This window comes from Aulonocara sp. 'chitande type north' Nkhata Bay, linkage group LG19 (genome assembly GCF_057382095.1).
Source record: "Aulonocara sp. 'chitande type north' Nkhata Bay isolate Kocher_YH1m ecotype deep benthic linkage group LG19, A_spYH_male_GT1.1, whole genome shotgun sequence".
NCBI lineage: Eukaryota > Metazoa > Chordata > Actinopteri > Cichliformes > Cichlidae > Aulonocara > Aulonocara sp. 'chitande type north' Nkhata Bay.
This window is the reverse complement of record NC_141362.1, coordinates 30,062,528-30,078,009: the sequence shown is the minus strand read 5'-3', so window position 1 is coordinate 30,078,009 and position 15,482 is coordinate 30,062,528. Positions and strand designations below refer to the sequence as shown.

The 15,482-nt window shown below is 41.7% G+C and overlaps 1 protein-coding gene across 1 annotated transcript; it reads right to left on the bottom strand.

Moving 5' to 3' along the window:
* Window positions 1-3,856: 3,856 nt before the first annotated feature.
* On the bottom strand, window positions 3,857-15,220 carry peli2 (pellino E3 ubiquitin protein ligase family member 2). Its single transcript, XM_086275781.1, has 6 exons — window positions 14,891-15,220; window positions 8,990-9,119; window positions 6,723-6,824; window positions 5,318-5,515; window positions 4,892-5,080; window positions 3,857-4,494 (listed from the first exon to the last, which is right to left on the bottom strand). The coding sequence occupies exons 1-6, from the start codon at window positions 14,965-14,967 to the stop codon at window positions 3,916-3,918; spliced, it is 1,275 nt and encodes a 424-aa protein (XP_086131907.1). The 5' UTR covers window positions 14,968-15,220; the 3' UTR covers window positions 3,857-3,915.
* Between the last annotated feature and the right edge of the window lie 262 nt (window positions 15,221-15,482).

Genomic DNA, 15,482 nt, shown 5'->3' with positions numbered 1-15,482 from the left:
AGCACTGGATAATAAAGTTTCTTCTAAAACATCCTAATTTTCCTGTTTGGAAAACTCACTTAACAGGAGCAAACTTGCAAGCTATCATTGTCAATACACCATCTTGTTTTAGGCAAATATGACAGCTTTGTGCTCTCTGATTGCTCAGTCAACCAAACAAAAGGAACTTTTTAGTACAATTATAATACAACGACTCCCACTGAACTGCAAAATGGTCCCATAAAAGTAAAAAAAAAAAAGGGGGTGGGGGGATGATAGGAGGATCATCGTTTGTGTAAATTCTCAGCATTAGTGCAGGACATGCACCTCATTTCTTACTCATGAAACTGAGAGAAGGGAAAAAGAAGTATCATCCTGCTTTATTTGCATAACCCAGCCCTGCTTAGGGGCAGGGGGACCCACCAAGTGATCTCAAAATTAGCATGCTGTCACCTTCAGTGTCTCTTCTGTCATTAAGAAAAACAGGCAAGTGTGCAGACATATGAACCTATTTCACATCTACTGCAGAAATGTTAATTAGGAAGCACGGCATCCCACAGCTCCGTTCCCCTCCCTGTGCCAGAATGACATGTTATGCATTTAAATCCTTTTCATGCGTCCTTATTATAGAGAGGATGAAGTCACATGCGAATGATGGAAAATATCATCATGGTACAATATTTTTGCATGTACACTAAAAAAAAAAAAAAAAAATCCTAAAAGCTAAATATTGCACACAACTATGCACTCCTTATACATCACGCCAGGATTTAGATGGGGATAAAAGACTATTATAATTAATTTGACTGCATAAGCAAAAACATATGGTATGTAATAGATTATATATTTAGTTTGAACTGATTAGACTGTTCTGATAGCCTAATTGGAGGATTTTAGTCCTCACTGGCATGCCAATTTAAATAATTCAATTTCTGATGTTTCATATGTATTTTTGATGCATTTATATTTAGTGTTTTTCATAACCAACATCAAACTTTTATTTATTTGCTGTGTTTTCAAGCTATTGGATCCCGCAGGCTCAGTAGCTTGAGAGGCATAATGCCAAAGGCGCTATTGTTGAGGAAACAGTGCCCTCCTGTGGTTTCATAGGGAAACTGCATACTTAAAAAAAACTACTGAAAACAAGGGGCTACACTCATGCAGTCATTCTCTAATAAATATTAAGATGAAGCTGATAAGATAGAACAAGAAATGTGAATAAAACAGACTTGAAGAAAATTCTCTGCCTTATCTGGAAAAAAAATACTGATAGAGCAATCACAATTCAGAGCCATTTTGGCAACCAAGATAGGAGAAATGCTCATACAGAGGAATGATGAAACACATATGTAACTGTGATTAAACATTGCTGCTATGTTGGTTGTGCGAACACAGCTGAGACATCTGGAGTGTTCAAAGGCAGCCACTAAATAAAAACCAACAAATCCCCATCAGCTGCACGCAGCCCTTTAAAAATCGGTGGATCACTTTAAAAGGAGTCCCTGAACATTACCCACAAGTATGAAATAGAAACTGTCAGTCAGAGTGAGAGAGAAATCCAACTTGGTGCAGAGTGTTTTTAAAAAATATTTTATTCTTTGCAAAGGAGACATTAGGAGCATCAGTGCGTTCTATGGCTTGTGTACAGAGTTCCTGCTAGAGACACAAAAATAATAATAATAATCATAGAACAAGCCCTTGGGTGAACTGTGGGCCCCACCCATGTTTACCGAGGAGGAATGTTTGAGGCAGCTACTCTTGCAGCTGTTACAGAACACAGTCTTAAGCAATGGACACAGTGTTTGAGCCGAACGCACGTGAGGTTAGAAGGGAATGCTACCGTACAGTATGTGGCCTAGTGCTTGACCCAGCATGGCAGTTAAATAACATCAGCAGAAATCAAGCGAGTCTGAAATGCTCTGTGGTTAGAGGAAAAGTGTAATGCTGCTGACATTCTTAACAATGCCAAATATGTTTCTCTTCAGAGGGAAGCGGAAAGAAAAAACAAAATAAATTAAAAATACCATGTCCAGGACAAAGGCAGATTTCCTCCGCCTCAGATATACCTCTGAATTTTTTAATTATCATAATAAAGTCTGGGAAAACCTAATGCTATATAATAGAACATCGCCCTTAACATCTCATTGTTTTAATGCTCACTATTGTATTTCATAATCTAATGTTGGAAACGACACTCGTTTGGGCACAGTCTGGAAAGCTAACATCACGGACAGATTTGTCCCAGATTCTTCAGTTTTCAATTCATCTGCTACTTTTGTTTTGGACAACTTGACTCATCCACACACAATAGAACTTACCAAATTTGGCACAGAGTGTGATAATATCATTGTTCCCCATGAAGCGACTGAACAGCCTTGACTGTAATCCAGAGCTGTCAACATTCCACCACAGCAGCAGCAGCAGTTTGGGGGTAGCATTGTTTACAGAAACACTTTGGATTGGAGGAAAAAGTGGCCGTCGCATCTTGCATGCGGAGAGAAAACAGCTCCTCCTTATATTTGGTATAATCTCTGGATGCTGCTGAGACTGTGCCCAGGTTCGACAGCGTACAAATCATTGGATCAAACCCAGCGTGGGGATAAAGCTAACAACAGTGCAGATTGAATACAGTGTGTCTGTGTGTGTTTGTGTGGGGCAGTGACAGCTAGCAAGCAAGCAGGTACGCTTGATTCATATGGTTGTACGGCTCCGGCGATTTATTTAACTGAAAGCAGGCTTCGATCACACCTTGAAAGCAAGTTGTATAATCAAAGCACCACCAGCGAGAAGGGTCAATGCATTTCAGTACATTCATTGTCAAGCCCCTGCGACCTTGTGTTAAATCCTGCGTTCTCTCTGGTAGCGTTTTGGGGATCGGGGTGAAGCGATGCAGGGTGATTTTAACGGCCCGAGGGCACCCACGCAGTCCAATCCACACGCACACAATCACACAAACATGCACGCACACATACGCTCAAGCATTCTCACATACATTATATATGCTGGAGAAAAATATATTAACATTTGCATTAAAAAACAGTACAAGGGCCTCAGTGTAATAAAATACCTCTGGTGTTAGAATCTGTGTGGGTCGTTATTTTTCTTACACCTTCTGCAAAACTATCTCTCTCTTTACCTTCAACAAAATATCTTTTTGTCAACTATGAAAAATATTCCCATAGTTTGATGGGATTTGAGGCACTGGATTATATCTCTGTACATAAAAAGTCTTCCCCCCAACTCTCCCTCAAAGTTTGTTCGGCAGTTAGAAACCGCCTCCGGAGAGCTACAAGATGTTGATGCCGTTACGGGTTAAGGACCAGGATATCAGTGTGGACCATTTAACAAGTTAACTATTAAAACTTCCATCTTCACCTGGCTTTTCTCTCAGCCAACAGTCCAGCTGTCTGGCTCTGTAAAATCTTGGTTTCAGGCCCACCAGGAACTGAATTATATACCCTCCCCCACCCCAGCCCACATATTTCCCAGAAGACTCAACTACACCTGCTTGCTATAATTTGGTTCAGTCTGATTCATGAGTAAATTCAACTCATTCCTTCTACAACCTTAGTGTTACAGCCCTCTGATGGAAAACCAGCAGGCATTGTAGTTTACAGCCCAGCACTGGAGCTTTGTTTAAAGAGGTTTGTTGGCAGGACAGCTAAAACAGTATTTAATTCTGGAGGAGCCGTGCGTCTGTGGTCCAGTGTGCTTCACATCTCTGTATCCTGCAGTGGCCATCCAAACAGCCACAAAAGGCCCCGAACAATCTGTAATGGCTCTCTATTGTCAATCCACAGTACATGACCAGAACCTGAAAAAGGCTCGCTTCGTTCCAGAGCTGGCTTACATAAATGAAAGAAAGCACAAAATAATCTTTCACTGCATGTCAGCATTCCTGTTTAATCTCCTCTGCCAGAGCAAGACCCCTTAAACTCAGTCCACCGGACCCTGGAAGATTAGCTTGGAATAGCCCTGAGTTGGGCCAAGTTGGGTGGCGCAAAAGGGGCAGGCTGCGTGGAAGGCGTGAGTGCCGTGGGGCAGAGGGATCTCTGACCAGTACTTGACCGACTTCTCTGAACACACATGTCCGCATGGCACGAAGGCGTATGTGGGTGCACCTGTGTCCACGTAGAAGGCCGGCTCGCAGCCCAGCCACAGTGGCACGTAGGGCCCCACCACCCGGCACATGGGACACTCTCGCTCAGTGTTGGCCTCCTGCTCCGAACGGTGGCCCCAGTTGTGGTAACCGTGCACGTGACCGCACGCCAAGTACACCCAAGGCTGCTTGTCTTCCAGAGATGAAAGGGCACGACTCCGGTGCATGCTGGGGAAGGCGAGGGTATTGAGACCCACAGGGCACTGGGGGCGCGCTGCATTGATCTCCTGCCTGAGTGCCTCCAGGTGCTTTTGCGTGGGAGTGTGGAAGAGGCCTTCAGCAGTGCGCCACAGCAACGTTGCTCCACACAGATCCACCAGGGAGCCGTCCTGTAGAATATTGCTCTCATTCTCCACCTGCGGAGGATAGTGAAGTGCGCACACATTTACCTTCTGCATGGGAAAAAAATCCACTGCCTATGACATGCTGATATTTCTTATTACTACATTGTACTACAGACTGACAACCTTTAGTTCCTGTTACTGCTGAGTTTCAGACATAAGTCCCACCCAAATGCCATTTAAACCTTTTGTGTACAATAGGCGACTCAGCAAACATGGATTATTTCAGACTTTGGATCAAGATAATTACTTATTCTGATTTGGGACTCATTCAAAGCTACTCTAAAAGTGGCTGTGGAAGAATTAAAATAATAAACATAACAGGACCACTTTAATATTCTAAAGTATTTCTCTAACATCACAGTGTCACTGCATACATACACTGATACATTTTAACTTTTCAACTACTCACCAGTTTGCCTGGGGTCTGTGCTGAGCGGGTCTCTCTCAACGTGTAAACATCACCACAAACAGAGATCTCTCTCCACACGCCGGGCTTGGACTCCTCAGTGAATCCCCCCTTAGGGTGCATTACCAGCACACCATTGGTTGTTAAGCCGTCCATGTGACCATCAGGGTTTTTCCATTTTGCAGCTTTTTCCTACAGGCAAGACAGAAAATGGATGATGACACAAACTGACATGATGTGTGGCATTTCACTTTTTACGTAACAGTGCATATGAAACAGTGGTTTTCTTTATCTGGTTACAAGCTTCAAGGATTAGAAGCACTAAAAAAGAAAAAAAAAAAAAAGGCAGCCATGTAACCTTACAGGCTAAAAAAAGTAGCATAGATAGAGATGGTGCATAATCACAATGGTACACCGAGTTGTAATTACCCCAAGGAAGATGTTTTTGGACGTATCAAATCCGGCTGCATAGATGCGAGCGGTGTAGGGCGGGGTGCGTTCGCAGACAATTCGGCAGGCAAAACGAGAGATGGTACTCTGCGTGATAAGAGTCTCTTCACCCTCCTGACCCCCTGCTATTGTATCAGTCACCACAAAGTCTATGGGACTCTCAGTAGAACGCCCAATCTGCAAAAACAACACAAAAATAATAATTAATATTATGCTGTACTGCACAACAGTTTCGAAAGAATCTCAAAACAGTGCAATCAATGAAGAAAGGTTCTTTTTAATTCATACCAGACACAGCAACTGTTCTGCATCCTGCTAGCTTATGTACGTGCACAAGCAAACACACACAGAGTATCCATATATATTTTAATGGGCAGAATTTTCAGCACTTGGAAACAGTTCAAGCTGAATAAACAGAGGCAAAAATAGGCTTTCCTCCTTTCATTTCCTCTTTTTCCCCTTACACTGTCCTGAAGTTTTGAGTGGCTTCCTCTTCTCTCTGGTGCGTTCAGTATTGTTTAGTCACATGGGGAAGATAGGGTGCTGAATATGAAGCATGTGTCTGTAACATTAACATCCCTTGGCTCATCACTGCCTTGCTATACGTTCAGATTAATACTGGAGCAGTGTAAACCGGGCACAGATGATTTTTATTTATATGATTGGACGTGTTTTTGAACATTTATACTTTTTGTGTGTCTTAACTTGCTTTTCTGCTATTACAACACTTAATTTTCTTACTTTACTTATTTTACTCTGTGAAAAGCATTTTATACATAAATGTTTAACTTTGCAGTCTAATCAGGTGGTTGTGTATAACCAAAGTGGCTAAAAGAGCCCAAAGACACCTTGTCAATCAGTCAAATTAAAGCTTACATCCATATTTTCATTTATCCCATTCATAAAGAGCCATTTGAAATGACAATCTAAAGATATAGCAATTACTGTTCTGACAGCCTTTGAAGCCCCTGTAGGCAATATAACAGAACACAAACAATAAAAGGGCAATAAAATCTTTGCAACAACTGTCAGTCCTTAAAAAAACAAAACAGGTTAAGTAGCATCAAATTCAAACAACATGTCTTAGCCACAGAACTAGCAGCTCTCCTGCTGTTAAAAATACAGCCACATCCTGCCATGGGAATGGGGAACAGGCTCTGACCATTTTTGGCTGTCAGAGAGGAAATACTCCTCCTGGCTTTACTAGATCGAAACTGGTAATGTTAGGTATAGAAGTACATTAAAAAAAAAGCAGAACAAAAGCCTTTTTGTTCTATGTTTTCTGACTATAAAGAAGTACTGTAATCGCTGAGAAACTAATGTACGGGGTGTGAATGTATCTGAATGCAGTTGTGTGCCAAAGTAAAAGTGAACGGACTTTTACCTGAAACATATCTGTGTCTTTATCATGGCTGTACTCTACCACTACGGTGTGGTTCCTCGATAGCGTGTAGGAGATACTGTGCTGACCTTTACAGCTCACAGCCTGAAATGTGAAAACAAACAAACAAAAAACCCAACTTGTTCATAACAAAGTACACAGTGCAACAGTATAATAAATCATCATCCAATCTGTGGCTTTATCACCAGATCTGAGAGTGCCAAACAGCACAGCAGAACTACAGTAAAACCTTCCTTGCACAATCCTTTCCTCGTTGGTGAGGTTAAATTAAAGACCAGAGCAAAAGTCAAACCCACTATTAAAACACATGGCACTTAAGTGATGATTCACTTCCTTAGAATCAACAACTACGAGGTGCTCCTGGAAGAAAACATGTTATTGTCCTTATTTTTGTTTTGTTATTGACAACTTGGAACATTTCTATGGATTATTAGCGTGCATGTGCGGTTTTTTACAGCTCACAATTAAGCCAAAGCTCTACAGGCTTATTGTGTAATTTTGTCATGATGTTACCAAAATCCTAAAACCTATTACAAGAATTTTTTGGGAAGCGGAACAAAAAAAAAAAAAAGACTGTGTAAAGTCACACTCGCAAAACAGTGACCATAAACTCCCTGCTGGCCTCGGTTAACACAAGCTCGCCAGGCAACTGAACTGCTTCATGTCAGTGTAGCGAGGAAGGCTTGGTTAAAGCCCGGCCCCAGCTTCCATCAACACTGTACCACATGCCATCTCTGCTCTAATCTGCAAAATTCCATTTCCTAAACATCCCCCTCCTCTTCGTCACGTGCAGGAGGGAAAGCGGGAGAGGGAAAGTGGGTCATCAGAGCTGCCACGGTCTGCTGTAACATCAGATGCACACGGGGACAAATGTCATCATCGCATGCAGTCTTGTCTTGACTGCGCTGCTACAAACAAATGGTGCTCCACCTGTTAAAGAACTAAAAAAGGAGCAGTGCACACACAAATATGTATTTTTTATAAACGCTACGCCCCCAAAATATCCTCCCCCAACCTTCCCGAGTGGTAGGAGTTGGAATCATAATGTTTTGAATACGAGGCTGGCAGTGGCATCATGGGAGCTCCTCATTATCTGCCATGAACACTAGAGTGTGCACCGACACGTGAGCTCTCCCTCTCAGCCGCAGAGACTCCTCAGCTCATTCGTATGCTGCACTGGAAGGGAGCAAGAATGGGTTACAGGGGGTGGGCTTCATTTTAGTGATTCACCTCTTTAATACCCCCTTCTCCTTAAAATAAGCTGACCACCCAGCTCGTCTCTTACAGAATGGCCCTTTTTTGACCGTTTATACACCTGGATGAGCCAGGTCAGCATAAAGCAACAACCCCTGAGCTCATCCTTCAAGTCCCATAACACGGTGCCAGGGTCGAAGTGGTCAGTGAAACAGCCAGTAACTAATGTAATGCACAGTAAAAACAGCCACATCTAATGCAGATAGCAAACTATCTGAGACGTAATTTATGATGTGGAGCAGCAGAACACTTCAGCCATATTTCACAGCACACTGCAGCTCAAACTCAAACAAAATAAAGCGCAATCTCTGCCATGAAAAGGCCTCTGTCACTGAATCGTCCCAGAGCAGATTTCTGGATTCCGCAACCTGACAGTAACCTGAACCAGACAGCCTTTTAGCTAAAAATGTCAAACACTGGTCTCCAAGTGGTGCAGAGGTAAGTGGGTCTTGTCTGATGTTTAGCAGTTTCGCCTAGGAACCGAAGGTAGGAATGCAGGAAGGCAAACACGTTTTACTGGATGTGGCACTTCCCTGCAGGCAGTCTGCCGTGAAGAGAAACTCTGAAGCCCAGCTAGGAACTAGTCATTGTAGTGGAAATGTCAACATTAAGGTCTGCTAACAATAATGTAAAGTGCTTTTCACAGCACAATTTACTAGCTACCACAATCACTAAAAGGCCATTCAGCTGCTGTGGGAAAAAAAACAAACAAAAAAAACCCCCAAAAAAACAAAGGGGGTTCATTTATAGAAATTATGCTTTCAACTTCATATACAGCCAAATCTTCTTATGTATATATGCAAAACCAAAACAAAAAAAAAACAAAAAAAAACAAACCCCCAAACTATTACCTAAAAAAAAAAAGAAATATCACCTCCTTCTTCTGTTACGTTTTTGCACACTTTCATACATTTTGTCTGAAGAAGAAAGGCAGACAGATGTTCAATCCCACTGAGAGCCTGTTCATTAAATCACTTTAAATCATCCTTCTGTACCTTGGTGGCCTGGGGTGTGTTGAGGACGTGCACAGTGCTTGGTGATACACCATTGGGTTTGATTCTCTTGTATAGAGCAAATCTGCTTTTCCGTCTACCGCGATCTCCGTTGGGCAGGGAGCCATTGTACCTGTCAGAGACGGGACAGGGTGGAGAGAAGGACAGCAAATTGACAGTTATTTATTTATTTCATCTGTGTGAAAATGCTAACAGCTTCCATAGCTGCAAAAAGATGTGTCTAATGAGATTTACAGGCAAAAGTCTTGTAATCATATAAGAAGTAAACACGGAGAATTAGAAACATTCGTGTGTTCTGAAAAGGAGATTTGCCACGCATTACATCACTGACAATCTAATACACCCTATTAGTAATCTAAGCGTTACCTTGGATAACGGCTCTTATTACATAATGCACTCTGGTGCTGGTGATTTCAGTGTGCGTGCACTGTGTAAACTGCAGCTGTTCTTTTGCTCTGTGTCCCAGGCAGGAGCACGTTTTAAGATGCATGTCAGGTTTGCTATCATTTTGGGAATGCACGGTCTGGGTGGATGACTCAGACACATTCTTTCAAAGATGAATTTTATACATGGATACAGCTTACAAAGCTATCTGTTCCGTTTCCAAAATCATTTAATAACAGACTCCAGTTTTGCCCTTTAGTGTGCTGAGAGGCACCTAGCCTAAGCTGCTCTTTGTGAATGAAGAAGCCCCTTCCGGTACAACTGGTCTTCTTTCTATCCACCAGCTGGTTCCTACAGCTGGGACACCCCATGCTCGACTATCATCCAACACACAGACCTTCTGTCACACACTCACATAAACCACAAATGTGCTGAACAGACACTTTGCACAAGATACACATTTATATTATATGCCTCAAGTTTGCACACCAATGTATCGGAGGGGAACAGAGTCTACGAGCCAAATGTAATCTGACATTTTTCCTTTCTGTTTCTGAACAATAGCAACAGAACCTCCTTCTGCTCCTTCCCACCTCCCTCCCAGGCTAGTCCACCTGTCCCATGTCTCCACACGGCTGGCCAGGCAAAGAAACACATGGTCCTAGTCAGCACAGTGCACAAAGCTGGCCTGTAGGACAAGCCACCCACAGAGAGCTAGAGAGGCACTGGAAGATTCTATGGACTAAATGCAACAAATACAAAGACAGAAAGACAGGAGGAAAGTGTCAAATGACAGCAGACCTGCTTACCTTCTCTCCTAAAGTGTTCAGCTTTTACTTTTAGTGGTGATTACTGTCTGATCGTACTCCTTTCAAGGCCATTTCAGGGATTCTATTTCCATGTCATTAGACCAGTGCACACTTTAAATGCAGACCCTTACACAGTTGTGAAATCTTGGGCTCCAAAAGCCTGAGCTGGCCTTCTCATGCTGCTTTCAAAATAAAGTACAAGTGTACAAGACATAAGTTACATTAAATCTAAAGAAAAATAAAATAATGCCCACTTTCCCCCCATTTATATAGTAATTGTGTTGCTTTCATTTACAAGTAATCTGTAAGAGAAAACAAATAAAGCCCCTTTATTGATGCACACATTCCTAAGCTAATTTCACATGGTTTGTTCTCTGTACTCCACTTTTATTTGACCTGCTCTAAAAACACCCCACCTAAATAAAGACCAGCCAGCCCTACATAAAGATGTCTTTTCAGTTTAGGGGGGTCTACTGGCTGGCTACCTGCCCCTGTGTGTCTCATACAAAGCACACAATCAAATGCTATCCAGCTTAGTGTTTTTGCCATGATGAATTCTGACTGGAGAATATAACCCTAGCTCTGCAAGAAACGCAGCATATGCTTTCAATTATTCAGCATTATACCGAGGAACAATATTCTGTCATGCAGGAACTGCCACCGTCACATTAGCTAGGACAGGCTCTTTAAAGCTGCGTTCCAACTAATTGTGATCGCTTTCCCTTTTGACCCGTGCCAGACAGACAGCGGATTTACCTTCCAATACTTAGCAGCAGGGATTAGAAGACTCTGGCATATCACCTATCCTCCAGGGTTGCGGTAAGGAGCCAACAGCACCTCCTACTTCCTATGCTAACATGAAAGGCTAGTGTTCACAGAATGAGGAGAAGATATGCTGAATAGCTGTAACACTCATTAGAAATACAGAAAGTTAGGTTAGGCTTACAGGGTCACACAAGATGGTTTCTAGGTCACTAGGACTTCATCTAAATCAATCTAAGCTGTAAAAATACATAAATAATACATCATTAACAGACAACCAGATGGCATGATGAGCAAAGACAGTATGAGTCAACTAAATGAGCATCATCCATCCATTTTCTTATCCATTTATCCAACTTAGGGCAGCAGGGGTGCTGGAGCCTAGCCCAGGCGTCACGGGGTGAGAGGCTGGGCACATCTTGGCCAGGCTGCCAGTCAATCACAGGGCTGACCCAGAAAGACAGACTACCACATACTCTCCAATGCATATTTACAGCCAATTCACAATCAACAAAAATCCCAGTGGCTCTCAAACCTCTTCTGGCATACCCCACTTTACTTTATATACAAGTAAGCACAATAGCATTAGCCAAATCTTGTTTGGTAATAAACAAAAGTCTCTCTTTTGCCTAGTTGTTCATGCCCTGCAGTTTCTGAACCTCTGAATTACCTTAACATGAGTGTGTTTGGACTGTGGGAGGATCCTGCTGCAACTGGAAAAAAAGGAAAAAAAACAAACAAACAAAACCTACGCAGGCACAGGACGTACATGCAAACTGCACACAGAAACGCCTCAATCCACCAAGAGGTTTGAATACTTGTTGAGTGGTGATCATGCTAACCACTGCACCACTCTAGATTAAACCAGTTACACCTGAAATCTTTAAATGCTTCTATTGTAGTACTGACAAAAAACCCCAGAAAGAGATGTCTCTTCTCTTTATACCATTTAAATTACATAATATTAATAAAAAGGCACGATCTATGTCAGTCTGTACCAAAGATGCTCCCAAGTTGATTTGTACACTTTCCTTTAATGAGTGGTTCTCTAAGGCAAAATGTAGAAAGTTCAATCAATAGGCCTAGTCTCCCTGCCACAATGGACAGAGGAAGCTGAAGAGAGGCAAAGGCTGAGTCCTGATCAATCCATCCTTTCATTTGCAGGATACCCATGCAGCACCCCCTCCTCATCCTGCCTCCTTTCACTGACCAGCACCAAGCCAATCTGCGGCGGCAGAGATGGAGGGGCAGCCATGCAAGTAATAAGAGCCACCACGGTCATGGCAACAAACCACTGAGGGAACTGCTGCTCAAACAAGCTTTGTTCCATGCTGTCAGCTATCTTGTCTACCATCAGTTTTATCAATGGGATGTGATGTCATGGCAGTGATTATACACCCGTCACATCTGATTCACATATGTGTCTTTATGTCAGGAGAGGGAACAAAAGTACCAGCTTCAAACATGCCACATACCGAGCCTGGGGTAATAAGCACTCAGCACTTTTTATCCCTTACAATAAGCACTATGACTGCGAGTGTATGGGTGGAGGGCAGTGTACAAAAACACAGTGTAGTCTGCTCTCTGTGTAAGCCATCATTTCAGCACCTTATTTCAAATACTGTAAAGATGAAAGTCACACAGCCGCATGGACACCAGTAAATCTGAACTATAAAAATTTTATAACTTTTATAAGCGCCTCAGGACTGGCCATTGGCCAAAGTTCAGTCACTCATGTTTTCCATCATCTGTTGGCCAAGACAATACAGACAGGACGAGAAGGTGACTGTTTAGAAGGATAGCTTGTGGCAATTTGTCCTAAATGAATTCTAAACAACCAAACAAAAACACACAAAACAAAATGAAAAAACAAAACAAAAACAAAAAGAGGACAAAGCAGTTATGATATAATAAAGGTAAAAGTTACACTGGCTTTATTCGGTGACAACACAGATGTGAGTAACTGCTTATTTTGTTTGCCTTTTTACATTAACAGACTGTCTGTGTACTTTCTGATATTATCCAGTACAAGTGGCAACTGGATAGTTACAGAATGAATGCCAAATAATTCAAATACTTAACAGGAGTAGGTGTGCTCTTCTACAAAAGGCTTTTAAATGTAAAGAGTGATGTGAAAAACAAAGATTACTTCAACAAATAGCTTGAAAATGACCAGCGCATGCCAGCTATCAATACATCTGATGGGCAAAATAACAGACGGACAGAATATTACCATCTTTTTTGATAAATAATGCTTTAAGTCATAATTCCTTGGCAGTTTCTTTCCCATGTTTTATATTTACCTGAAATTATATCAGTAAATGTATGAGACTGACTTCTTTTTTTTTTTTTCATTGGGTAAATTACTGATATTTTATTGACAACAATACAGTTAATGGTGAGGCTCTTATCAGTTTCTGTAGAGACTCCTGACCAGTTTACTATATAGAAAAAAAATGCACGTCTACACAGGTTCTTGACACCAAGGCAAAATTTCCACTGCTGCAGGTTTGACGTAATTGTTCTGCAATGTGAAACTGTCAGAAGAGCCTTGTAAATACCTTGAAATAAGTAAGCGATAAACTTAAAGGCAAATAAGTATGGAGGCTTGACAATAAGGAACTGATTACTGATCATCTACTGGTTGGGCAAGAAATGTAAAGATGCCAGTAAGGCTTTTAAGAAGCCACATAAGATGATTTAAAGCAGATGAATAATAAAAAACACATAAATAAATAACTAAAGAACTACAGCTCGGCTTGTTTTCAACACTCTGTGAAAACATGGTGGTTCTGTGCCTGCCCAACAAAAATTACTCCATACTGAGATATAAACAAATACAAAGATGGAAAAAAACAGCAGAAAGGTAGCTTGACTGAGCAGCCTTTGATGCTGTTCCCATAGGCAGCTTAGACTCTGCTAGTATAAAGCAATTTAAGAATATATCCTGTGAGATTAGATAAACTTGTCCACTGCTTTCCCTTGTTTCTCTGACTTGCACTGGAGCATTGTGGGTAATGGCAGATACTGTATAAGGTATGGAAATCAGTAACCGACTCCTTACTACTTACTATACAGTATAATTCAGCACATACTTTGGCTGATTTTCTCTATGAACAGAAAAAATGTTTTACTGTATAAATAACATTTGAATGTTCCCCACATCAGGTAGCATATCCCAATATCATTTTATCGAATTACATATATCATTACAGAGTACTTCATAAGGCTCTCGCTGTTATCCGACATTTAAGCTCCCCTTGTCTGTTAAATAAGGAATATAAGGTAACTTTTTGCAGGTCAAGGAGTGTGATTTTAAACTCGGAGAACAGCCGGCAGTACGTGCGTGCGTGACTGCAGAAGTTGTGTTAAAGGAAGCACCCTGGGGCTGGGGGAGGGGACCATCACTACTTCCGAATTCCTAAAACCCCATGAATCCAACTTTAAGGTAAGAAGGAGCGTCCGGTCAGAGTTGCTGAATAAATTTCACTGGGGTTCCCAAAGTTGTCCCAAATCTGTCCTATTTCACGGACACAGATATGTAGACACATGCAGGCAGTTTGTAGTTATCAGGGTTGACAGGGAATGGGATATTTAAAACGTCCACATTTGTAATTGCGCACGTGTCTGATTTGTGGGATAACGTGAGCTTGTAAATTTCTAAACAGAGCTTGACGTGCTCCCTGAAAATCATCACAGCGCCTCTTTGATGTTATATAATGTCGCCTGTGTTGGAAGTTGATCTTGAATTTAAAAAACAAAAATACACAACGCATCACTGCTAACTCCATGCTATTTTCAAAAACTTACAGTCATGTAGCTTAGGTAGCAGTGTGAGTGGCCGTTTGTGAAACTTAAAAACAAACACCCGTTTTCAGTTTCATGTCCACACTTACTCAGAAGCAAATACAACAACGATTCAACTTACCCCAGAACCACCAGCTCTCCGTATTTCACTAGGTCTATGGATGGGGCGCAGTGCTCCTCTTGGCTTAACGAAAACATGAGGCTCCTGGCTTCACTTCACGGTTAGCTTTACAGTAATAACGGTTCACAAATTACCTAAAATTCCTCCTTAAAAAGCGCGACGCAGACTCGCTTCAGATCGCGTACACGGCAGCATGTGTTTCAGTGTCCTCACGAATCAAGTTTGCTAAAAATAAACTGGTCTGAAACTTCTTCGGCGTGACATAGCAAAACGTAACTTACTTGGCGGTTGAATGCGCTCTAAAGCAGATACAAAAACAGCGAGGACCAGGGCCGGAACGTACCATTCACTTCTACTTTACTTTGTACAGGGGGGGCTCTCTACCTACGCCTTGGTTAAAATGGTATGCCTGGTCAAATTTTATTGTATCTATTCATTAAACACATAGATAATAGTACATGAGAATGCTTCATCTTTAATTAATTCTCGTGTAGACAAAGCAGTTGAATAATAATAATGTAATAATCATTTTTGAAACCACCCGTCTTGGTTTATGGATCGCACTTTCTGTTATGTAAACAAAGAGTAAAAT